At 43.5% G+C, this 25,038-nt stretch overlaps 2 protein-coding genes across 3 annotated transcripts; both read left to right on the forward strand.

The window, feature by feature from the left end:
- Window positions 1–302: 302 nt before the first annotated feature.
- Window positions 303–1,864, forward strand: LOC142184710 (endonuclease domain-containing 1 protein-like). Its single transcript, XM_075259761.1, has 2 exons — window positions 303–596; window positions 1,301–1,864. Exons 1-2 carry the CDS (start codon window positions 303–305, stop codon window positions 1,862–1,864), a joined length of 858 nt encoding a protein of 285 aa, XP_075115862.1.
- Window positions 1,865–7,588: 5,724 nt separating this feature from the next.
- CDK16 (cyclin dependent kinase 16) lies at window positions 7,589–23,606 on the forward strand. Of its 2 annotated transcripts, XM_075259540.1 has the most exons (17): window positions 7,589–7,747; window positions 9,917–10,052; window positions 11,000–11,158; window positions 13,560–13,690; window positions 15,000–15,125; window positions 15,223–15,279; window positions 15,589–15,703; window positions 17,716–17,810; window positions 18,134–18,196; window positions 19,641–19,764; window positions 19,839–19,959; window positions 20,181–20,278; window positions 21,183–21,288; window positions 21,377–21,419; window positions 22,032–22,122; window positions 22,377–22,448; window positions 22,589–23,606. In XM_075259540.1, the coding sequence occupies exons 2-17, from the start codon at window positions 9,926–9,928 to the stop codon at window positions 22,627–22,629; spliced, it is 1,569 nt and encodes a 522-aa protein (XP_075115641.1). In that variant the 5' UTR covers window positions 7,589–7,747; window positions 9,917–9,925; the 3' UTR covers window positions 22,630–23,606. The 2 variants fall into 2 exon arrangements, with proteins under 2 accessions (XP_075115641.1, XP_075115642.1); XM_075259541.1 differs by lacking the exon at window positions 11,000–11,158.
- Window positions 23,607–25,038: the final 1,432 nt, after the last annotated feature.

The following is a 25,038-nucleotide window of genomic DNA, read 5'->3' on the forward strand; positions in this document are numbered from 1 at the left end:
ACGAACTAAGCCTCACTACAGTGTAAATGACCCTTTGTGCTTGGTCCAAACCATGTTCTTATTTGTATTGGAGTGAAACCTATTTTTATAGCTTGTCCTGCAGACTAATGAGAACCTTCCAGGTGTCCACAGATACTTGACCTTCTAGAGTCCAATTTTACTCAGCCCTTTATGGCTCTGCGCATGTACTATATAATGTACAAACACTGACAGCGTTCACTGTGTGAATCACAACAAGATCTTACTCTACAGCCTGGAGAACCAGGATTAGTGGATTCACGCAGCACCTGGATGCTTCTATCATGGTCTCCCATATTGTTGTAGTCTTGGCCCTGACTCATGCAGTCTTGGCCAAAGTAAGTCCAAATTTCAATGACTGCCGTGGCCAGTTCTATGCTAGCACTCCACCTGTAGGATTTGAGACCTTATCCAGTTCCCTCACCCCTATCTGCCAGATGTATGAGAACTACAACAATCCTTTTTTTGCATCACTTTATCACAAGGGGAACAGACATACAATGTACTCAGCCTATATCCTGGATTCCCGGCCTGGAGATGTGACAGGGGCCAGCCAGACTTTCCGATTGGAGCCACAGGTGAGATGAGTTCACTTATATATTGAATATGACATATAACCATCATACTATGTGAGTAAAATGGCTTTGGAACCTAACCTATGGGTAATTTTATAGTACAGAACATATTTTGGGTGCCACCATGGGCAAGAACATCACCCCTGATATTCTTTATATCCTGGTGGCTTAAAAATTATTAAAACTAAAGTCTGCTATCTATATGACTACAGTCTACTGCTCTCTTTTATCAGCCATGTGGGTCCCTTCAGCATGAATGTATATAATATATTTCTCATAGACCTCATATTAGCTGTATATTTGCTATTTCATTATTTTGGGTGTGATAGACAATTAAAAGTTATTACAGTTTGTTGAAGGGGAAATTTTGGAATTTATAGAATGAATATATTCTTGTATAACTAAAATATATGAATTATAAGGAAAATTAGGAAAATGTGTTTTGAGGAAACTGATGTCTCTCTTACTAGTGGTAGTAAATGTAGGAGGTGTATCTGTATCTGGTCAACATAATCATTTGTAACAAGTGATACCAAAATTTTTACAAAAAATAGACGAATACTCAAAGCTATGTGACCCATGGACCATATGCTTCTTTGTCCAAAGGGGTTGTTACAAAATGGCTACCTCCCATAGGTGAAAATTATATATTAATCGATAAGTTGAATTTGATTGTGAATTCGCTGAAAATTCTGCTTTTATTCCAGTTGGTGGACACCAGACTTCCCAACGAAATGTTGCTCCAACCTGCAACAGAAACCGCCATTCGCAACCTTGGTCTCTCGAGTGCCCCAGCTGACCTCATTAAACAAACCCAGGCCATCAATTCCGACTATACTGACAGTAACTACCACAAAGGACACCTCAACCCTAATGCTGACCACCCTGACGGACCAGGGCAAAAGGCTACCTACACCCTTGCCAATGTGGCCCCTATGTTTGGCTCCTTAAACAGTGGTGCTTGGAGGAACAATGAGAAAAGAGTGAGAGACATTGCTGCCACTTGTGGAAGGATGTACGTGATCACCGGTGTTGTCCCTGGAAACAACTGGATTACAGTAAACGGGGTGCGAAGAATCAACATCCCCAGTCACGTATGGAGCGCCTTCTGCTGCCTGAACAACAACAACCAGCCAATCAGAGCTGAAGGGTCCTTGGCATCAAATAATGTCAACTCCGTCCAGTCTGGTCTCACCATTGCAAACCTTCAGAGTCAGCTGAAATCCCTGCTCGGAACCACTGTCACATTGTTCCGCAACAACTGTGCATAGATTGGGCAGTCAAAGGTTAATAAATCATGTATGCCTTAATATTGTGATTGTGCAATTATTGCTGGGGTGTGACTAACACAATACAGTCCATTATGGGAGGAGACTTTTGGGGGGGTTTAGCTCAGTAGTGGTGCAAGCGTTTGGTAGACAAACACAATCCCAGGTGTCTTAACAAGCAAAGGCTTCTATTTATTTCAAAAGGAAGACATTGGACAAATTTAAGCAGATTCTTTCAACAAATTGGAAACAGAAATACATACATATACCATACAAAATACCATATACCACCACACACCACCATACATAACCATATACCACCTTACACCACCACACTCCACCACACACATCACACACCACCATACAATACCATAGACCACCACACACCACCATACATCACCACACCCCTCCATTCACGAGCGAGCTGCTGAGATGTCAGAACAATCACAGGCACGGTGCAAGGAACAAGTTCAGCGGAAGGCCAGCTTGAAAACTGCCTAAACAGACAACAACAGACAAAGTCGCGGGCAGAAGCTAGTTATAGTATATTTTATAGCTTTCTATTTTATAGAGAGAGAGAGTATATGGTAGAGCAGCACCATGTATCCCTTAGTACTCCAGCAGGGTGCGCTCCTTAAAGATCCAGCATAAGATCCCAATTCAATATAAAAAGCAAAGAATGGGCAACACTGCAGAAAATAGTGAGAACATTTTTTTTTAGTGTATTTATTCCATCCGCAAAATTTCGGTTCAAACCAACTCAAGAAAGGCTCAGCTTGTTTAAAATGAAACATTGTGGTTGGAATAAATACACTGAAGATTTTTTTTCACTATTTCCTGGAAAGTGCTTTTGGTATGACTGTATATAGGTAATATAACATAGGTAATATAGTAATTAGTATGTAATCATTGTAGTGATATCACAATGTTTTATTAAAGGATAGCTTTCTATCTATCTAAAGGGGTTGTTTGGGATAAATGGAAATCTCTACACTAATCTGAACCCCCTCCCCCCGCCTACTTTCTAAATAACATAATTAATAAAAAATGTATATTTACCCATATACCTGGGGTGGTCATGTTACCGCCCCAGGGACATTTTCTGATTATCTGATGATGATCTGTTTCCCCATTTCCGGAAACCGATTCTCACTACTACTCTCCCCCATTCACTCCATCATACTTACCGTCCAGGCTTCTTCCTGCGGGACGGCTCCTCCTTCTTTTCTAACTGCCGCCACTTCTCTCAGCATCCACGCATCCACAGTAGAGGTGGATCGTTGCTGCAAAGCACAGGGCAGTGCTGGGAGAAGAGTACACATCAGCAATCAGAAGCAGGGGCCATTGCGTAGATGGAAGACTTGAAGGAAGAGGGATAAGTACAGTACAGACCAAAAGTTTAGACGCACCTTCTCATTCAAAGAGTTTTCTGTATTTTCATGACTATGACAATTGTAGATTCACACTGAAGGCATCAAAACTATGAATTAACACATGTGGAATTATATACTTAACAAAAAAGTGTGAAACAACTAAAAATCTGTCTTATATTCTAGGTTCTTCAAAGTAGCCACCTTTTGCTTTGATTACTGCTTTGCACACTCTTGGCATTCTCTAGATGAGCTTTAAGAGGTAGTCACCGGAAATGGGTTTCACTTCACAGGTGTGCCCTGACAGTTTTAATAAGTGGGATTTCTTGCCTTATAAATGGGGTTGGGACCACTTTTGGTCTCTACTGTATATAATGAGGTCGGGGGCTGGGTTAAGTAGGCAGAGAAGGGCTAGTAGCTAGATAGCTAGAGAGACAGGGGTTGGGTGTATGGGGGGGAGTAAGATAGGAGGGGGGGAGAGGAAGGATGGGAGTGAGTTGAGAGGGGTTAGTGTGGAAGTTGCATAGCAGGAAGCTGAACCTAATAAACAAATGCAGGAGATACCAGGAGCTTCCAGAGACACCCAGAAATCAATCAAAATATGGCTAAAGGTATATTGGTGCATTTATTAACCCATTAATAGCACTAAGGCATTTAAAAAATAAAAACAAAAACAAAAAAAACATTTTTTTGCCTGGAAAACGCCTTTAAGTTTGTGGATTCACTGGATAGTCTGCTTGTATTCCAGTTGGTGGACACCAGACTACCCAACGAAATGTTACTCCAACCTGCAACAGAAATCACAATTCACAACCTTGGTCTCAAAGGTGTCCCGGCTGACCTCACTAAACAAACCCAGGCCATTAACTCTAACTATACTGACAATAATATGGCCAGGGCAGAAGGCTACCTACATCCTCACCAATGTTGCCCCTATGTTTCCTTCCTTGAACATTGGTGCTTGTAAGATCAATGAGATGAGATTGAGAAACATTTCAGCCTCTTGTGGAACGATGTATGTGGTTACCGGTGTTGTCCCTGGAAACAACTGGATTACAGTAAACGGGGTGCGAAGAATCAACATCCCCGGTCACATATGGAGCGCCTTCTGCTGCCTGAAAACAACCTGCCAGTAAAGAGTGAGGGATTCTTGGCACAAATTGATGTCAACACTGTTCTTTCTCAGTCTTGTAGACCTTCAGGATCAGCTGGAATCACAGTGTTCTGCAACAACTGTAGTTAGACTGGACAGTCAATGGTTAATAGTGCTGGGGTGCGTCTAACACAATAAGGCCATGACTATTTACAGCTTGCCTACCACCATATCAGGATGTGTTCACATCTGCATAGAGTCCGTCTGATATCATTGGCAAAAAAAACCCAAATTTTCCATGTTTAATTCATCCTTCTAATCCTATGATGGACCAGAGGAATAGATTAAATAGAGCAAATGTGAACATACCCTAACATATACCAGTATATCACCATAAAACCAGTCTAAATATATGTATGACCAACTAACCCATACACCATGATGATTTAACCCTAGAAAGGATGGTCACCTTGTGCTGGTGCTAGTTTCTCGTGTGAGTACCTAAAGATTGATGTATAGTGATTCTGTATTAAACTTTTTCACCATATATGTGTTGTCCATGTATACTGATCAACAGTAAAGTTTTGTATCCCTTCACCATAATAGTACAACAAGTCCTCTGTATTCTGCCTATATTATGGACGTCTGACCAGGTGACCACAGTCAACCAAATATTCCGATTAGATCCTGTATAACTATACCAACAAACCAGGGAGGTATATGGCCAGGGTATTAAAAACCAGACTGAACCTGTTGTGACATCCCTTTCAAGCTGTTTACTGTTATGGCTGATTGGTATATAATAAGTATACACAGTATGTTTCAGGGCACGCACATTGGATGGGGATAGCTTGTTCCTGGGCGTTCAGCTTGAACTTGTCGCATTACTTGCAGATGGTTTCACTGCCTGCAGCCAAACACAGAGATGTAGATCATGGACGCCAATGCAAAATCTGTACTTGGGTCCCCACACACCATGTGCCATATGGTTGGGGGGAAAAATGTAACTTCTTTATCTCTGCACCCTCAATAGCTTCAGCACTCGCCTGAGTTCCCATTGAGTTTGTATTATATGTAGATTGTACAGTATATAATGGAAAGATGGTTACAGTATGTTATATTATGCTATATCATGTATGTTGTATTATATAACTATACAATATTAATCCACATCATGTGAGGGTTCAAACATTGGGGTAACTATAAGTAGATATGTCCCATTGTATACACATACACTCATCTCATCGTATACAGGTTGATACTCTATGAAGGTTAGATACACTGGGGCATATTTATTAAGAATGGCGCATCATACCACAGGCTTAATAAATGGCAGGGATACCGAGATTTTCTGAAGAGGCTGCATAAATCTGTTGGATGTTCTGACACCAGAATGGAAATCTATGGAGGGACTGGGGTGAGTTATAATAAATCAGCCATGACATCTGTGGTGCATGAAAGGGTCTTTCACCAAACATGTGCATCAATGTCATCCCTGTATGCCAGAAAACTGCTGCAGAGAGAATGATGACTTGTATACAGATAGTTACATTATATACATGTAGAAACACTCTATGCAGCTCATTACATGTCTCAGTAAAGATTTCTTACATTGGCTCAGTAGTTCGCTGTCTTGTCTTCCAGTGCTGGAGTTCTGGGTTGAATCCAGCCATGGACGACATCTGTGAGCTTGTATGTTCTCCCCGTGTTTGCGTGGGTTTCCTCCCACACTCCAAAGACTTACACTGTGAGCCCTACCTGGGACAGTGAGTGACAATGTCTGTAAAGTGCAGTGGAATATGTAAGTGAGGAAAATAAAAGTGAATTGTTACATTTGTATCCAGGCTATTACATTATATACAGAAATCTTACGATAAAGTTTGGAACAGTTTATTACACTGTATGCAGTATTTTACCTTGTATGTAGGTTGTTGTGCATGAGATTGTCTTGTATGCGGGTTGTTAGACTATATTTATTTACTATGCTTACTTATATAGCGCCATCATATTCTGCAGCGCTTTACATTGCCACTCACTGTCCCATGTAGGGCTTACAATATTCATTCTCTAGTCTTTGGACTATATGTGCATGTGTTACATTGTATCCAGTTGATTCTATGATATCCAGTATTCTTCTTTGTATATAGACTGTCCCACTGTATAAGTTTTGTTACATTGTACATGTTTAGATTGTGGTTATGCAGTATATAAGTTTGTCACATTATAGTATTATATCTAGTTAATTCCATTATATGCAGTATATTGCTCTGCTTGTAGGCTGTTCTATTGTATGAGGTGTATTACATTGTATCCAGTTGATTGCATATATGCAGTATTTTGGTTTACATGTAGGATGTTACATCATATGAGGTTTGTTACATTGTATTCAGTTGATTCCTTTATATGCTGTGTTTGGCTTTGTATATAGGTCATTACACTGTATGAGGTTTATTTCATTATATTCAGTTGATTCCATTATATACAGTATTTGGCTTTGTATATAGGTTGTTACACTGTATGAGGTTTGATACATTATATCCAGCTGATTGCATTATATGCAGTATTTGGCTTTGTATACAGGTTGTTACACTGTATGAGGTTTGTTACATTATATCCAGTTGATTCCTTTATATACAGTATTTGGCTTTGTATATAGGTTTTTACACTGTATGAGGTTTGTTACATTATATCCAGTTGATCCCATTATATATAGTACTTGGCTTTGTATATACAGTAGGCTGTTACACTGTATGATGCTTGTTACATTATATCCAGTTGATTCCATTATATGCAGTATTTTGCTTTGTATATAGGTCTTTACACTGTATGAGGTTTGTTACATTGTATCCAGCTGATTGTATTATATGCAGTATTTGGCTTTGTATATAGGTTTTTACACTATATGAGGTTTGTTACATTGTATCCAGCTGATTGTATTATCTGCAGTATTTTGTTTTGTATATAGGTCTTTACACTGTATGAGATTTGTTACATTTTATCCAGTTGATTCCCTTATATGCAATATTTCGCCGTGTATTCTACTATATGAGATTTGTTACATTGTATCTAGTTGATCCCATTATATGCAGTATTTCGCCTCGTATTCCTCCGTGTGACGTTTGTTACATTGTATCCAGCTGATTGCAATGGTTTCTATTCTTTCCATCGCCTGCAGGCTGTCACATTGCATGGAGCTTGTCACAATGTGTCAGTGGGTGGCTCTGGATTTAGCACAAGGAGGGGGCACAGGAAGAGGAGGAGAGAGAGGGGCTGGAGGAGGAGGAGAGATGGCCAGGAGGAGGCAGCAGGAGGGGGAGGACTGCACAGGAACAATGGCTGAGGATTACAGGGACCTGGCCAGGCCTGCTCTATGTCATTGACTGCTTGCTTCATGTCCCTGACTCTCTGCCCTCCAGACACAGGGTGAGCAGGGGCCCCGCATGCTGCATGCACCAGGCCGGGGTGGGTCAGGAGCTGGGCTGCAGCCATTCCCTTGCAAACAACAAGAGCAATGCATTGTGGGGGAAGGATTGCAGGAGAGCTGAGGATTAGGATGTTGTAGACGTGTGATGTGGATACAGGAATAGCTGAGCCCTGGGGCTGAACCATGGCGGGTGTATAGGAATAGCCGAGGGGAGGATTAGGTTACAGGGACAGACGCTAAATGGGGGGGTGATGAGAGATGCTGGGAGGGACGGGGTTAAATTAAGTGCCGGTGACTGCTTTTTCCCAACACTATGGTTGTGATAGGTTTGTGTCTATGAATAGGAATAGCAGAGAGGATGTAGTGACGTTACTAGAATGACAGGCTGCGTGACGGCTGTACCTGTCATGGTGGGACGTGAAGTTATCGGAGCCCTCTGCTAGATAAAGGTGACATCATGTATGATAGTTATGGGATTGTCCAATGTGCTCATGAATCTAACATTTGGCCCTAGACCCCGTCCTGCACTGTATGTCGGTGACTGTTCTTAGCCTCTACAAGATGCCCCTTCATTTATGCCCCATGTGGGGGTAGATACAGTATGGAGGACGCATGACCAGTCCTGTCAGTTAGAGACCAGGGGTGGGTAGTCTACATGGAAACCCTCATCTTAAAGGCTATGTTCACACCATCCTGGAGTATATCCAAAAAGGAGACTCTCTTTACAGAGCTTGTCCCCTCAGAACCCCCTTCTCTTAAAGGGCAGCAGCTCCATAGAAAAGCTCTCATTCTGGCAGACTCTGCACTACTATATACTACATGGTCACCTATTCGTTCAATCTAGACCCCTAGGACCAGTGTTGGACTGGCCCACCAGGGTATCAGAGGATCATCCAGTGGACCCAGCCTCTACCACAATAATAGTCCAGCAGAAGAGGTACTATAAGGTTATTTTAAGGGTACTATAGTCTATTTCTTAGAGGTTGGGCCCCTCGAATAATTTTATCTGTTTGGTGGGCCCTAGGAACTTCTGTCCAACATGATGGTGACTACCTGTCAGTCATCCCACCAGAAATCCAACCCGTATATTCCCTGCCTACTATCTCCTATGCCCTGAATTTCTACGTCACCACTCCCCATATCCCGCACCATCCTTCTCTATACAGTTTGCAGATCCTTTGCGTTGTTTTTATGTTCTATGTCTCTGCCTACTTTAAAGAATCATTAAAAATGCATAGAAATAAGGATCTGATTGCAACAGAACATATGGCTTTATGAGCTGTGCTCGCACATCTAGGTAGATATTTCTTCTCTGAACATAAGGCAGAGGAGGCAATTCCTCCACTCGAGCAACTGATAGTCATAACCATAGAGAAAACGGGGAGTTAAATGATGAGGCTACAATGAGAGCACCAAGCCAAGGGTCAGCTGCACCCTGTAGAAGTGAACGGGGACCATAGCAGAGGTATCACTACCCTAATAGAAGTGTGGCTCAACGGAGAGACTTGACTTCACTGCTAGAACCAATCCCAAGTATACGTGACTTATTACTAAAGATCTTCCCAATAACCAATCCTTGCAAGATTATTAATGGACATAGACCTTGCGCTGATTGATGAATGGAGAGGTAACTGCAGGGTTTTGACCTCTGGATCTTCTGATGGAAAGGTTTCATATCAATGGTTTTTTTCTGGTTTTAAAGCTGAAATGTGGTGGAATGTCCATACATCAATCACCATCATGAAGGCTCTTGAGATTGTCTATGTTTCGAAACTCTGGTCTTCCTTGGTTATGTCTTGTACTGTTATATCCATAACTTTGTTGGGGATAGAGCACCAGTTCTCTATTGCTGCTATATTTCATATCAGAAGTAGGGACTTTCCTGTGATGTCCACATCCTAGTGGGGTAGGTTTGTGGTCTACTTTGGATGCAAGGGATAAAGCAATTACTGTATAGAATATGTTTAATGGAAGACATGAGACATACATTGAAGTGACCAGGTCAAATCAAACTGGCATTGAGAACACCAATACCAGTTAGTGGCAAAACTTTCCAAAATGTCTAGCATGAAGCACTTCCGAGCATTACTGGTACTTGTGGATTGAATGTAGCGTGAAGGACCACAAAGTTCTTCATTTGGAGGATAACTTATATTCTTCACTTTTAGCTGGCAGCCATGGACCGGATGAAGAAAATCAAGAGGCAGCTTTCTATGACTCTCCGGGGTGGAAGGACCACAGAAAAAAGCCCCGGAGACCACGCAGAGCAGATCACCATGGAAGACAATGGCAGCAGTGATAATGGTAAGTACCACCACCAAGTAGAGGAGAGGATGGAACTCACCTGGCTGAGTGTATGGGAGGTGCCAACTGTGTTCGTTTACTGCTGTGAGTATGTCCACCATCACGTGACTGAAAGATCCTGGAAAATTGAGATGTTTGTTGAGAACCTCAGAACAGGAGAGAGATGTGTAGACAACTATGCTACCATGGTCTCCTCTGATATATAAAGATAAGTCATTAGGTTCACCATCTAGTTGACCAATCTCTTCTCAGGACTGTTTATTGGTCCAATAGTCTACTGGAGGCAAAGGTAGTTCTTGGGTCCAGTAATTGATTTGGGCCTAGGCACTTTCTTGAGCTTGTCTTCCAGCCATCTGGACCATGGGTTGGCTTGGGGAACCTTGTGGTCTTTTTCTTAGTGGGGAGAATAAGAGTGCCCAGACTGGGAAGGAAGCTCGATAAGAAAATCATCCGCTAGGCAGGCTATCACCGTGTGATGAAACTTGCGTCAGGTAGGTGAGGGGCTGTGGCACCTTGGAGGTAGATCTCACACATTTCTTACTGGAAGTCTCACTGGTGAGTGTCCGCTTTGCATGCTGCTGGTTTTTGGGGTGAAATCAGGGAATTTTCTTTTTGGCTTTTTTACTTTATGTTCCTTTTTGTTGAATTTGTATGATTTATTTTCTTTTTTACGTTAATTTATTCTTCCCTTGCTGTCTTTTCCCTTCTTCTCTGGCACCTTCTTTCCCCCTAAATTTGTCATTTCCATTTTGTCCTCCCCCCCACACCCATCTTCCTCCTTTCTCTTGTGTTTTTTGTCATGGCTTCCTTACCATCATCCATGCATCCTTCTGGTTTCCATCTGTCTTGTCCCCCACCCCATCTTCGTGTGGTTCTTGTTCTGGATTTCTGCCCATTCTTGCCCTGCCTTCTACCCTACCTGTTGTCCTGACCCCCTCCCCCCTCAGAGCCCATCGTCCGAAATGGGAGAAGCCTTTCGTCCCACAGCATGCAATCCTTCCTGCACCACTACACCGCCAGCTCCTTCCAAAAGCCGCCCATCCCCCGGCCGCACAGTGCCGTCTGCCGGAGCCTCAGCTCTTACCTGAACCGGAGCAGCCGACTAGGTATGTGTGTGTGCACCAGCAGACCGAGCGTGCAAAACCACCACCGCAGGCCCTGCCGGTGTACACCTCCAGGTCATGTGTCAATGTTTGCTTGTGCACACCAAGGTGTGTGCGTCCTCCTGAGATGGTCCTCAACTCTGCTTGTTGTCTGTGAATTCGCTGCCTGTACAGGTCTCATACTGCTCACAGCGGAGAGTTTGTTACAATTGAATCCAGTACATACACATCAACAGGACAAATCTCTCCTGATAGTTTGTTACAGTGTATCAGTGCTGATAAAGTATATTGGGACGGAAATCTGCCTTGGCCATTCCTACCTTCACACAGCAGAGGGTTTGTTCCAGTGTTTTAGTGTAGTCACTAACTATATATATTCAGTTATCCAGAAGCTCCCTGCCCCCTCTCCTCCGTCTCATGTGTGCATCCGCCATTGGATGAAATATCATATACGGTAATTTGGCAATGGATTGTCATTGAAGGAACAAGTACAGTAGCTTGCAGCAGCCATATTGGCATTGACCACTTGTAAGTAATAAAAATGTCGAGTATCAAAAAAATGTTAAGACAGAAAAATCATGTTGGTTCCTGGAAACTGTCAGCAAGCTGCTGTAGACTGATATCTGAATATTTGGTCATTCATTTTCACTCCCCCCGTATGGTGTCTTTTGGGTCCTGCTGCTATTAACACAGTCTATGAGGTCACTCTCTGTCCTGTAAAGGGCTGGTAGTTGCCCCCCTGCCGGCCCCTGCACTGAGCACCTTCTATGATACCTCCAGTGCCCGTCATTGCTAATAACTTGATTTGTGATTGGGCTTACAATACGCTCCCTGCTGTGTGGTTATCATTGTGCTACGCTCCCTGCAGTGCGGTTACCATTGCGCTATGCTCCCTGGAATGTGGTTACCATTTCTCTCCTCTCCTTCAGTGTGGTTACCATTGCTCTATGCTCCCTGCAGTGTGGTTACCATTGCCCTATATTCCCAACGTTGAGGTTAACATTGCTCTATGCTCCCTGCAGTGTAGTTACTGTACCATTGCACTATGCCCCCTGCAGTGTGGTTACCATTGCACTATGCTCCCTGCAGTGTGGTTACCATTTCTCTCCTCTCCCTGAAGTGTGGATACCATTGCTCTATATTCCCAACGTTGAGGTTAACATTGCTCTATGCTCCCTGCAGTGTGGTTACCATTGTACAATGCTCCCTGCAGTGTAATTACCATTGAACTATGCTCCCTGCAGTGTGGTTACCATTGCACTATGCTCCCTGCAGTGTAGTTACCAGTGCTGTACGCTCCCTGCATTGTGGTTACCATTGCACTTTGCTCCCTGCATTGTGCTTACTATTGCACTTTGCTCCCTGTATTGTGGTTACCATTGCACTGTGCTCCCTGTATTGTGGTTACCATTGCTCTACACTCTCTGCAGTGTAGTTGGCATTGCTCTATGCTCCCTGCAGTGTAGTTACCATTACACTATGCTCCCTGCAATGTGGTTACCATTGCACTATGCTCCCTGCATTGTGCTTACTATTGCACTTTGCTCCCTGTATTGTGGTTACCATTGCTCTACACTCTCTGCAGTGTAGTTGGCATTGCTCTATGCTCCCTGCAGTGTAGTTACCATTACACTATGCTCCCTGCAATGTGGTTACCATTGCACTATGCTCCCTGCAGTGTGCTTTTCATTGCTGTACGCGCCCTGCTGTGTGCTTACTATTGTATTATATGCTCGCTGCAGTGTAGTTACCATTGCACTACGCTCCCTGCTTTGTGGTTACCATTGTTCTATGTTCCCTGAAGTATAGTTACCATTGCACTATGCTCCCTACATTGTGGTTACCATTGCACTATGCTCCCTGCAGTGTGCTTTTCATTGCTGTACGATCCCTGCTGTGCTTACTATTGTATTATGCTCCCTGCAGTGTACTTACTATTGCACTACACTCCCTGCATTGTGGTTACCATAGCTCTACGCTCCCTGCAGTGTGGTTACAATTGTACTATGCTCCCTGCAGTGTGGTTACCATTGCACTACGCCCCCTACAGTGTGTTTGCCATTGCTCTTTGCACCCTGCAGTGTGGTTGTGTGGTTACCATTACTCTGCACTCTGTTGCCATATTACATCTCCCGATCATAACATAATGCATCACTCACATAGATTCATTTGTTTTTCATCCTCTCGCATCCCTCTAGCTTTGTGATCACTTTTTTGGACGTTCTCATTATTTCAGACCCCCTCAAACGACAACAGATTGCTTGATTTGCGGCACCAGGTTTAAAGGGGAACTCCACTTTCAAATATAGCGTTCTAGCTGACCAAATTTTGTTACCCTTCAGCTTGGCTAGTTTTTCAGAGCTCCAGCTTGCCTATTTGTGACAAATCTGCTCCCTTTGTCCAGAGATTGTACACGAAGACCTGAAAATGGGCTCTGACGGGGAGAGCGATCAAGCCTCTGGGTCTTCTGATGAAGTTCAGTCACCAGTTCGGGTTAGGATGAGAAACAACGCTGCACGGAAAATATCCACTGAGGTACACATGCTGTCATCTTTATCGTACTAGTCATGTCTTAGTTATCTTTCTTGGAAGCCTCATTGACAACCAATATGGCTGCCGTAACAGAAATCATATATGGAACATTCTTACACTGACTCTGATGCTAATTCTAGGGGTGGCCAAACTGAAGAACATCTACATTTACCTTTGACAGATCTGTGATTATTATTATTTGCCTCCCAACCTCTACTAAAAATCAGAATGTGGACATTTGTGTATCAGAAGGTTGTCCCCTGCCCATTCCATTCCACAAGTGCTCCTAGATTAAATACCCCTTTAAGAAGGACCTTTCACCACCTCCGCCACTCCATCTCTTTTCATCCTTTAAAGGGGCTCTATCAGCAAAATTATGCTGATAGAGCCCCACATATGTGTGAGTAGCCTTAAAATGTTATTTTAAACCTTCCCCCATTTTAAAATAAAACCATAAAAAAGTATTTGTAAATTATACCTATCATGCACGGTGGGCAGTCCTCCATGGTCCGACGTCATCTTTCTGTCACGCCTTCCTCTTCTTTCTTCTTCCAGCGACGTCCTCCTGGCTCTTCCCCGCCTTCATTTTCTGTTCTTCCGGCGGGTCGTGTTCAAATCCTGCGCATGCGCGCAGTATAGCTACCTCCGGCCCATTTTTGTTGTAGTTCTAAGTACCCCTTAGAACTACGCGAGCGTACTGCGCATGCGCATTACGCTCGTGAACTTTCTTTCGGAAGAAAAGATGAAGGCGGGGAAGAGCGAGGACAGGAGGGCGTCACTGGAAGAAGAAAGAAGAGGAAGGCATGACAGCAAGATGACGTCGGACCGTGGTGGACCGCCCATCGTGCACGATAGGTATGATTTACATATATGTTTTTATGGGTTTTATTTTAAAATGGGAGGAGGTTTAAAATAACATTTGCGATGCCTGAATAGCCTTTTTAAAGGCTACTCACACATATGTGGGACTCATTTTGCAGATAGACCCCCTTTAACAGAGGCCTCTCTACTGATCCCGTTGCAGTTGGAATTTTTGATCTGGTTCACACCCTTCCTGAGCAGTCATTGCTGTTGGTTTTGGTGCTTGATACGGTATGTGGGTGGTTTCAGGCAGCGGCAGGTAAGGCCACCCACATGACATTAGGGAATCTAGTTATATTAGGTGCCTAAACTAACAGTATGGTGGAGCTAGAGAAAAAAATTCAACTGTGCTGGAATCGGTGAAGCAGCACCTATTAAAGGATGAACATAGCCCAAGTTTATGGATGTAGTGAAGGGTCTCTTTAAGTCTATATTTGTTTCCCTTCCCTAGGATGTAAATAAGCGGCTGTCCCTCCCAGCTGATATCCGTCTTCCTGAGGGCTACCTTGAGAAACTGGCTCTGAGTAGCCCACCATTTGATAAGCCTTTAAGCAGACGACTGAGAAGAGTCTCTCTGGTGAGTGTCCCAAAGCCTTGTCAAACCTCCGCCAATCCATATTTATGACCCCACCCTACACCCATACTGATTTTTGGATTTTCAATTTTCCTTGCAGTCAGAGATTGGTTTTGGGAAATTGGAAACCTATGTCAAATTAGACAAACTGGGAGAGGTAAGTAAAGAGAGTGAAAGAGCCTGAGCTGCAATACCACACACAACTGGTGGATAAGTGGGGCGCTGTTTTGGAAGAGAGTAGCCCTGTTTTTGTAATTCTTTACAATATCTGAGTATGTTATTTCATCGGCACCCTATGAGGGCTTTGCTGATATCAGTCAGCTTCTCTACGGCATAAAGTGGCTGATAACAGGGAACAACAAAGTGTAGTGAAAGGGGTTGTATAACAATTGAAAAACATGGGCTCTCTTTACCCTTGTAGATTCTATGTCCCTTTAACTATGTCCCAATTTTCTTTGTATTACAGGGTACTTATGCTACTGTTTACAAGGGTCGGAGTAAGCTGACAGAGAATCTGGTGGCTCTTAAGGAGATTCGTCTGGAGCACGAAGAAGGTGCACCATGTACAGCCATTCGGGAAGGTAAGTACCAATGACAAAGCTATAGACTTGCAGGTCTGTGCCATTGGATGTGTCAGATCTGTACAGCTCCAGCCCACCTTAACATGGTGTTGCTGGAAGGAAGTACTAAAGGTGACGTATACCTAAGAAGGTGCCATAATTATTACCTCCTAAGGAGAAAGTACCCCTGTAACATGGAAGTCATTGAATGAAGACAGAGAGAGAGAGAAACCCCTCCGATATATAAAACGACATCAGAACCAGGATGGCAATAGACACAGTGATGTCATAGTACAGAGATAATAATAGACACGATGATGTCACAGTACAGACATTATAAGAGACACAATGATGTTACAGTACAAAGAGAATAATAGACAGAATTATGTCACGGTGCAAGGATAATCATACACACAGTTATGTCACAGTACAGGGATAATAAACACAGTGATGTCACAGTACAGGGATAATACACACAGTGATGTCACAGTACAGGGATAATACACACACTGATGTCACAGTACAGAGATAATAATACACACAGTGATGTCACAGTGCATGGATAACATTACACACAGTGATGTCACAGTACAGGGATAATACACACAGTGATGTCACAGTACAGAGATAATATACAAAGTGATGTCACAATACAGGGATAATATACACAGTGATGTCACAGTACAGGGATAATAATACACATAGTGATGTCACAGTACAGGAGATAATACACACAGTGATGTCACAGTACAGGGATAATATACAAAGTGATGTTACAATACAGGGATAATATACACAGTGATGTCACAGTACAGAGATAATAATACACAGTGATGTCACAATACAGGGATAATATACACAGTGATGTCACAATACAGAGATAATAATACACAGTGATGTCACAATACAGGGATAATATACACAGTGATGTCACAGTACAGAGATAATATACACAGTGATGTCACAGTATAGGGATAATATACACAGTGATGTCACAGTATAGGGATAATACACACAGTGATGTCACAGTACAGGGATAATACACACAGTGATGTCACAGTACAGGGATAATACACAGAGTGATGTCACAATACATGGATAATACACACAGTGATGTCACAGTACAGGGATAATACACACAGTGATGTCACAGCACAGGAATAGTACACACAGTGATGTCACAGTACAGGATAATACACACAGTGATGTCACAGTACAGAGATAATACACACAGTGATGTCACAGTACAGAGATAATACACACAGTGATGTCACAGTACAGGGATAATAATATGCACAGTGACGTCACAGTACGGGGATAATTTACATAATGATGTCACAGTACAGGGATAATATACACAGTGATGTCACAGTACAGGAGATAATACACGCAGTGATGTCACAGTACAGGGATAATACACACAGTGATGTCACAGTACAGAGATAATATACACAGTGATGTCACAGTACAGGGATAATACACACAGTGATGTCACAGTACAGGGATAATACACACAGTGATGTCACAGTACAGGGATAATATACACAGTGATGTCACAATACATGGATAATACACACAGTGATGTCACAGTACAGGGATAATACACACAGTGATGTCACAGTACAGGGATAATATACACAGTGATGTCACAGTATAGGGATAATACACACAGTGATGTCACAGTACAGGGATAATACACACAGTGATGTCACAGCACAGGGATATTAATATGCACAGTGACGTCACAGTACGGGGATAATTTACACAATGATGTCACAGGACAGGGATAATATACACAGTGATGTCACAGTAGGGGTATCTGTTGGGATCCACAGAAAAAAACACAGAATGGAGTCAAACTCCTTTCCATAGCAGCTGCTCTGTCCCCTACCCTGTTAGTTACCCCATGATTACATCTCCGTACATCACCTTCCAATGATGCCAGTAATGCCAGGACGGGGCTGTGACAAACTCTCATTGACAGGGATTATTTTCAGCCCTTGGTGATTGATCCTCTACTTCTGTTGTCTTAGTATCCCTTCTAAAGGACTTGAAACATGCAAATATTGTAACTCTGCACGATATTATCCACACGGAGAGGACCCTGACTCTCGTCTTCGAGTATCTGGTGAGTTTTTGGAAATGGAGTATATTCTGTAATCTTGATAGAGGGCTATGTGGAGACTACTCTTCTACAGCTAAAATCAAGAAAAAGAGGAGCACGGCGTGACACTGTGGGCTCAGACTGAACAGTGTTTGTAGTCTGTACCCATGGAGACACATATGTCTGCATAGTGGCTGTATACACAAAATCATAGAAAATTTTTAATGAAGACTTGCAAAGTTGCTTTACTTTTTATGCTAGATGCAATAAAACTGAATGCCAAAGTATACATACCCTTCATGATCATGTGATCGCCATGTTGATTTTTTCTTTTTCTCTTCAATTAGGATAAAGATTTAAAACAGTATCTGGACGATTGTGGGAACCTAATAAACCTTCACAACGTCAAGGTGAGCATGGTGGCCTCATTGCCTATGGGAACCAATAAGCTATATTTTTAGCAGCCAGATGTGAATTACCGCTGGCTATGCAGGTGTCAGTTGGGCGGAGCACACAGTTAAGCTCCACCCAGTGGGTAATATCTGCATTGCTGTTCTAATTTTTAAGACCTGCTTGCTCTGACATTGGCTTATGCAGCTGCAGGTTCACAGCTCAGTGGGTCTTTCCTTTAAGGATCACTCTCTTCCCTCTCTTTTATCAGTGCTTAAAGGGATTGTCCCATCACAAGGATCCTATGTGTACTGCTAGTTTATGTGAATTTAAGACTTTTCCTAAATGCATTGCTTTATCAAAACTGCTTTGTTTGGCCTCTATCTTAATTTATTCACTTCATTGTTTACACTTCGTTTCTATGGCCCTTGGAATTATCTGTTCATTTGTGAAGTGATGTAGGTGCATGCTCTCAGGGAGGGAGGGAGGGGTTGGGAGCAGCTCTGAGCTGTTTGTATCTGAGGAGCTTCTCAGATAGGGGAGGTGAGACCTCCGATTTCTGAGCTCTTATCAGTCGGTTTAATTGAATTTGGCTGATAAGGGCTGAGATAGGGAGTCCGTTACCTCTGTATGTAATGCAAACTGACTCAAATCCAGCTCTGCTACATCAGCTTCACACTGTGGTAATTCATTTACAACCAATCCCGTGCAAGTGAAACCCCGCCCACCAATTTGCCAAGAAAAGTAGGAAGTGAATAGAGCACAACAGCCTGCTGGTTGGTGAACAAGCGTCATAGGAATACCCCTTTACGTCTGTGTGTTTTCCTTTAATCGGAATTAAGAAAAAACAAAAAAAATGGCCTTTTTTTTTAAAGTTTGTTCAATCAGAATTTTTAATAATTATATATGTATTTTTTTTAATTTCCATGTCCTATCTATACAAAAAAAATTATGCAATTTTAACTCTGATGATTAAGCATAATACTAGGCTGACACTTGCCCATTCTGTAGAGTTTTTCTTTGCAACAGTCACCTCATTTCCATCACAGACCGGATTACAATAAAAGTTAACACCTCTATAGATAACACCACTTTTTCATCATTACCTCACTACTGAGAATAGGTTATGTCACCGCTCATCTTCTTCTCCCTGCACAGCCCATGTCCAGAAAACTCTCCCATAGACCTCAATGAGACTGCTGTAAAGCATATCACTAAATGCTGTTAACAGAGCAGAGGAGGAGCTCAGACAAGATGGCCGTCCCCATAATCATGTACAGAAAATAGAATAAAATACATTTATAATCAGAAAATAAAAGTTATACATATCACTTCAGGTTTTAATAAATTGTGACACATGTATTATCCATGCTGCTGTAGTACACTGAATTTCCCCATGGTGGAACTATTAAAGGATGTTCTTATTACATTCCCTTTAAGTAACCTTGTCATCTCTTTTTCCAGCTCTTTCTTTTCCAGCTTCTTCGGGGACTGTCGTACTGTCACCGGCGTAAGGTTCTGCACCGAGACCTTAAGCCGCAGAACCTTCTGATCAACGAGAAGGGGGAGCTGAAGCTCGCTGACTTTGGTAAGTGAGGCCCGATAAGACCCCTGCAAGAATGAGACCCCTGGATGCAAGACTGATGTCATGTGTCTTTCCAGGTCTGGCCCGCGCCAAATCTATCCCCACAAAAACCTACTCCAATGAAGTGGTGACTTTGTGGTACCGACCACCAGATATCCTTCTGGGGTCCACAGAATACTCCACCCAGATAGACATGTGGTAAGTGACCTGAGCACTAGGTGACAGTAGATGAGAGGTTTTCTTGCTGTTGGGGAGGAGGGAGATGCAGCTGCAGATCCTCTTTGTGTCTGTGAGACTGCATGCATAATGGGACACTAAACTTCCAGTCTGGCACGTTATTGCTCCATGTTATAAGCCAATTTCTAACATGGTAGTGTTCTTCAAGGGGTGCCCCATAACCACTTTCTCTTCTTCTCTAGGGGCGTCGGCTGCATCTTTTATGAGATGGTCACAGGGCGACCGCTTTTCCCAGGATCCACTGTGGAGGAACAGCTGCACTTTATTTTTCGGATACTCGGTAATTATCACAACAGGATCATATGATGCCATGATAAATGGAGGGGACGGGTGGCGACACGTTGACTCAGTAGTTAGCACTGCAGCCTTGCAGTACTGGAGTCCTGGGTTTGAATTCTGCCAGGAACAGCATCAGGAGTTTGTATATTCTCCCCGTGTTTGCGTGGATTTCCTCCCATTCTACAAAGACGTACTGATAGGAGTACTGTCTCCCTATATTAACATCATGAGAGACAGATTTGCATATTCTTCCCATGATCCCTCACAGTGGAGCACAAATGGCTTAATAAGCCTCCACACACCTATATGGTGATCTCTCCCTAAGGAGTGACAATATCCCCTTCACCTACAATAAGACTGAGGTCTGAGGTCGCACATGGCAACTAATGACAACACAGCTTTCATTTTTCAGGAGCAGAATACAGAATGAAAGCTGCACTGTGATTGGTTGCTATGGACAGTTTAGAGAGTCTGAATCTACCACATTAAAGGGGTTGTCCAGGAATTACAGCTATTCGCCTGTCACTAGTGCTAGATTTTGCAATCCCAAACCCCTATCGGGCTGGATGTGGATAGGCTTACATCACATCACCACTGAGACGTATCAATAGCCTCAGCAGTCGTTGGAGAGGAAGTTGTGACATCACTTGGTTCCTTACCAGAGGTCATGTGAGCCTCCCCCTTCTGGCCCAGAACATGGGGGTAAGGGGTCCCAGACCGCACAATGTAGTGTTTTGGACAAGTGACCATGCCTTTTGGTTTTGTTTTACCCCCACCTCTGCAATTTATGGACAACCCCTTTAAGTCTATGTGAAATCTGAGCATAATTTGGGATAGTCCTTGTATTTGCTGGATTATCGGATTGCTGGATTAAAGGAATTTCACTCGGTTTCATCTCCTTTTAGGAACACCCACTGAAGAGACGTGGCCCGGGATCTTATCGAATGAAGAATTTAAATCCTGCAACTACCCCAAATATTATCCAGACCCTATCCAGAAACACGCCGCCAGGTATGGGGCACCACCGCCGCCCTGACCCTTGCCCTCCACCACCTGCTTATCTGCCGGTTCCCCTAACTCAATGCTTTGTCTTCAACAGGCTGGATACAGATGGAGCCAACCTTCTCTCCAAATTCCTTCAGGTAAGTCCGTACCTTTATTGAAGCCATCTGATATCAAAGCATGCTGGGACTTGTAGTTTCACAATCTTTGGAAAACCTCAGGTTGCAGATCACTACTATAGATAGTGCTGCAGGTCAGCTGTGGACTGCTAGTTCCACAGCTGCTGGAAAGCCCCAGGTTATAGACCTCCGCCATAGTGGGTGCCCAGATAGGATGTAGAATGTCAAGGCATGCTGGGAATTGTAGTTTTACATCTGCCAGAGCCCCAGGTTACAGACCTCTGCTTATAATTGATGGTCCACATGGGTTACAGTGTGTCAGAGCATGCTGGGAGTTGTAGTTTCTCAACTATAGAGCTTGAAATATGTGACCTCTGTTTATAACTTGTGTAGATTGGTTGCAAGCTACCACCGCATACTGGGAATTGTAGTGTGCCAACCTCTAGGGAGCCCCAGGGTGCTGACCCCTGCTGTAGTTGGCACTGCAGATTTATTGTAGGTGGTCAGGGCAAACTGGGAGTTGTAGTTTGCCAACGACTGGGGAGCCCCAGGTTGAAGACCATAGATTGATTGATGGATTCATGCCAGGTTGCTGGCACCACAGATTGATTCATGGATTCCATTTCCCCACAGCTGGAAGGACGGAGGAGGATCTCCGCAGAGGAAGCCATGAAACACTTATACTTCCAGGAACTGGGTGAAAGGGTTCATAAGCTACCGGACAGTGAGTACATCCTCTACACCACTGCATACAATCTAAGGTGTATCAGTACCTGTAAAAGCTGGGTGACACCCAATATGGTAACCACTCCATCTCCCATAGGTTACACCGCTTTACCAGTATCCTCAATTTCACATCTGCCTATTTACACTGAATGGTTTATTATCCAGTCAGTGGCCCATTCAGGACCCCAGGTGAGCTGGGTGACAAGCTGTACAAGGCCAGAGAATAATCTTCTGCACTTTTCCTTCCTCTAGCTACTTCCATCTTTGCACTGAAGGAGATACATCTAGAGGAAGAGAACAAGCTTAGGCCAGCCACCGAATCCGGTAAGTCCCAGAGGATTTGGGCTCTGCGGCAGGGGATTGTACATTCACAATCACTGGGGAGCTCCAGATTGCACTGGATACAATTGTAACATATCCTCATCTGTGATAAGTATTCGGTGACACTTTCTTTCTGTCTGCAGTTCACATACAGTCTCGTAGGCTCAGCCTGGTTCTTGGTTGAACACTTGGAGGTTTGGTCTGCGATACAAGTGCGTGGCCCTACAGCTGAAGGAGCCTGAGGCCGGGCAGAGTCTGACTTGACTGCTCTTTGAGCCTGCAATAGGTGGACAAGTGGACATTAAGCAGTGCCAGCATGTGGCATCTACAATACCCATATTATCTTTCCTGTTGCCGTGTGGACACTATGTGCTGATCTGCTGCTGTTCCTCCGGGGACTGTTTTTTTGCCACACTCCCGCCGTGTGTCATACCGTTATGCCCCCGCCGAACATCCTCTCCTTGCTCTCCCTTGTGTGCCCGCCCTTCCTACTCTACTCCCAGGCGTACTAGGATGTGTTTAGTTTCTCTACATGAAGATTTGGCCAAGACGTGACCATCTGTAAATCTTGATCCTGAGGAGAGCTGATGACTTCACTCAAGTTTCAGATTCCTGGTTGGGGTTCGAAAATGGCACAGACCATTGGAAGGAGGATGGGGGTGACCCATGCCCTGGAGGGACTCTACTCTGAAAGGATGGTGGGGCTGGAGGAAAAATATGGTAGAAAGTGAGGAGGTCTTATTACAGTTGGCTTAGGTGGGGGTGAGTAGGGGAAAGCTTTCCTCATACTAGAAGTCACTGCCCCTTTGTCATAATGGCTGAAGGTATGTAAGACGTGGGCCGTGGTGTCAAGTCACTTTACTTTTCTCAGGAATCTCGATGCAGGGCTGGGCCTGAGGCAGGAGAGTCAGTATTACAGAGGCGGCTCGCCTATGAGAGTCCTTACAAACTGCGTGCAGGTACCAAAGCTTTGCATTCTGTAGAGAACGGAAAGGATGAGTGGACTATATATAATGTATACATGGCAGGTCGTCTCCTGCAGCCCTTCCCTACTCTGATCCCTTTTAGTTTGCCACCCAGGGGAGGAGCAAGGAAAGGGCCCCAAACCCTCTTCCTGCTACATATCAGATGTATGAACAACTATTAAAACAGTCAACCAAACTCGGCCTGGTCTGTGCCATCCTTACGGGGGGCTGGAGCTACACTTAAGAAGCTGGCCAAATTAAAAAGTGACTCATTCATTATTAGGCTGAGGCCCCACAGTGCAGATACGCAGCTTTTTTTTTTTTTTTTGGTTGCAGATTTTGCTTTGTTTTTTTTTTGAGCCAAAGCCAAGAATGGCTACAAAGGGAATGGGAAATATATAGGAAGTTCTTATACTTCTACCTTCTGCTCAATCTATTCCTGGCACTGACCGAAAAAAAAGCAGCAATTTCTGCAACATGGAGTCTTCTCCTTAATGAAAATTACAACTATGCTTCTGCTTATCTAGTTGCACAATCAGCTCTGCTACTTTAGGTTTGGGCAGAGCCATTTTGCGGTGGTCTCAGTACTCCATAGATTTACAAAAGAGACCACTGCAAAATGGCCAACAAAGCATGCGCTGTCAGCTCTGCCACGTCAGGTTCTGGCAGAACCAACTACACATGTTCAGGATTTCAATGCCAAACAGACCGTGAGATGCTACACAGAAGATGCAAGGGGAGTGAACATGCAACAAGGGGCGATGAGCGGCAATGACGCTGGTGTGCTCTGAGTACAGGGGGAATTTTATAATTTATTTTGCTTACTTATATAGCGCCATCATATTCCGCAGCGCTTTACAGATATTGTCAGTGACTGTCCCATATAGGGCTCACAATCTACATTCCCTATCAGTATGTCTTTGGAAACCGGAGTACCGGGAAGAAACCCACGCAAACACGGGGAGAACATACAAACTCCTTGCAGATGTTGCCCTTGGCAGGATTTGAACCTAGGACTCTAGTGCTGCAAGGCTGCAGTGCTAACCACTGAGCCACCATGCTTTAATGAGAGGTTCTTAAGCAGAAGCAGAGATACATGTCTGCACTGCTACACTGAAGCTTATAAATAAGAAGTTACTTTGTATTGCTCATATGAGGTGAGGTAAATATAGGGGTGCAGGGATAGCAATCACTTCTTGACCCTGGAGCTTTAGGGGGGCCCAAAGGCCTCTCTATAACAAGATCACACCAATATATAATAGCACATGGTAAATTGGGGGGTGGCAGGAGCTTCAGGTTACACCTTTGGTTCAGATTGCTGTAGTAACCAGACAAAATTCCAGTGTAGTGCTTGACTGTGTGTCACTGTGATTGCTTAAGGACCTTTGATGATAGTATAGTCCTTTAGCAGCTAGAAATTGTGTGCATGGTACACTGCCAAAGATGATTCTCCTTCTAAAGGCCAAAAGGGGCAAATATTAATTCACTAAATTTCCATTATTTCCTAACATGAAGAAAGCCGAAGCAGTATTTTTATATATTATTCCAAGATGTTTTTGGGGGTTTTTTTTACATCAATTACCCACCGTACCCTAAAAGGTTCCGATAGATGTGATCCGACCATAGCT

This window comes from Leptodactylus fuscus, chromosome 11, assembly GCF_031893055.1.
Source record: "Leptodactylus fuscus isolate aLepFus1 chromosome 11, aLepFus1.hap2, whole genome shotgun sequence".
NCBI lineage: Eukaryota > Metazoa > Chordata > Amphibia > Anura > Leptodactylidae > Leptodactylus > Leptodactylus fuscus.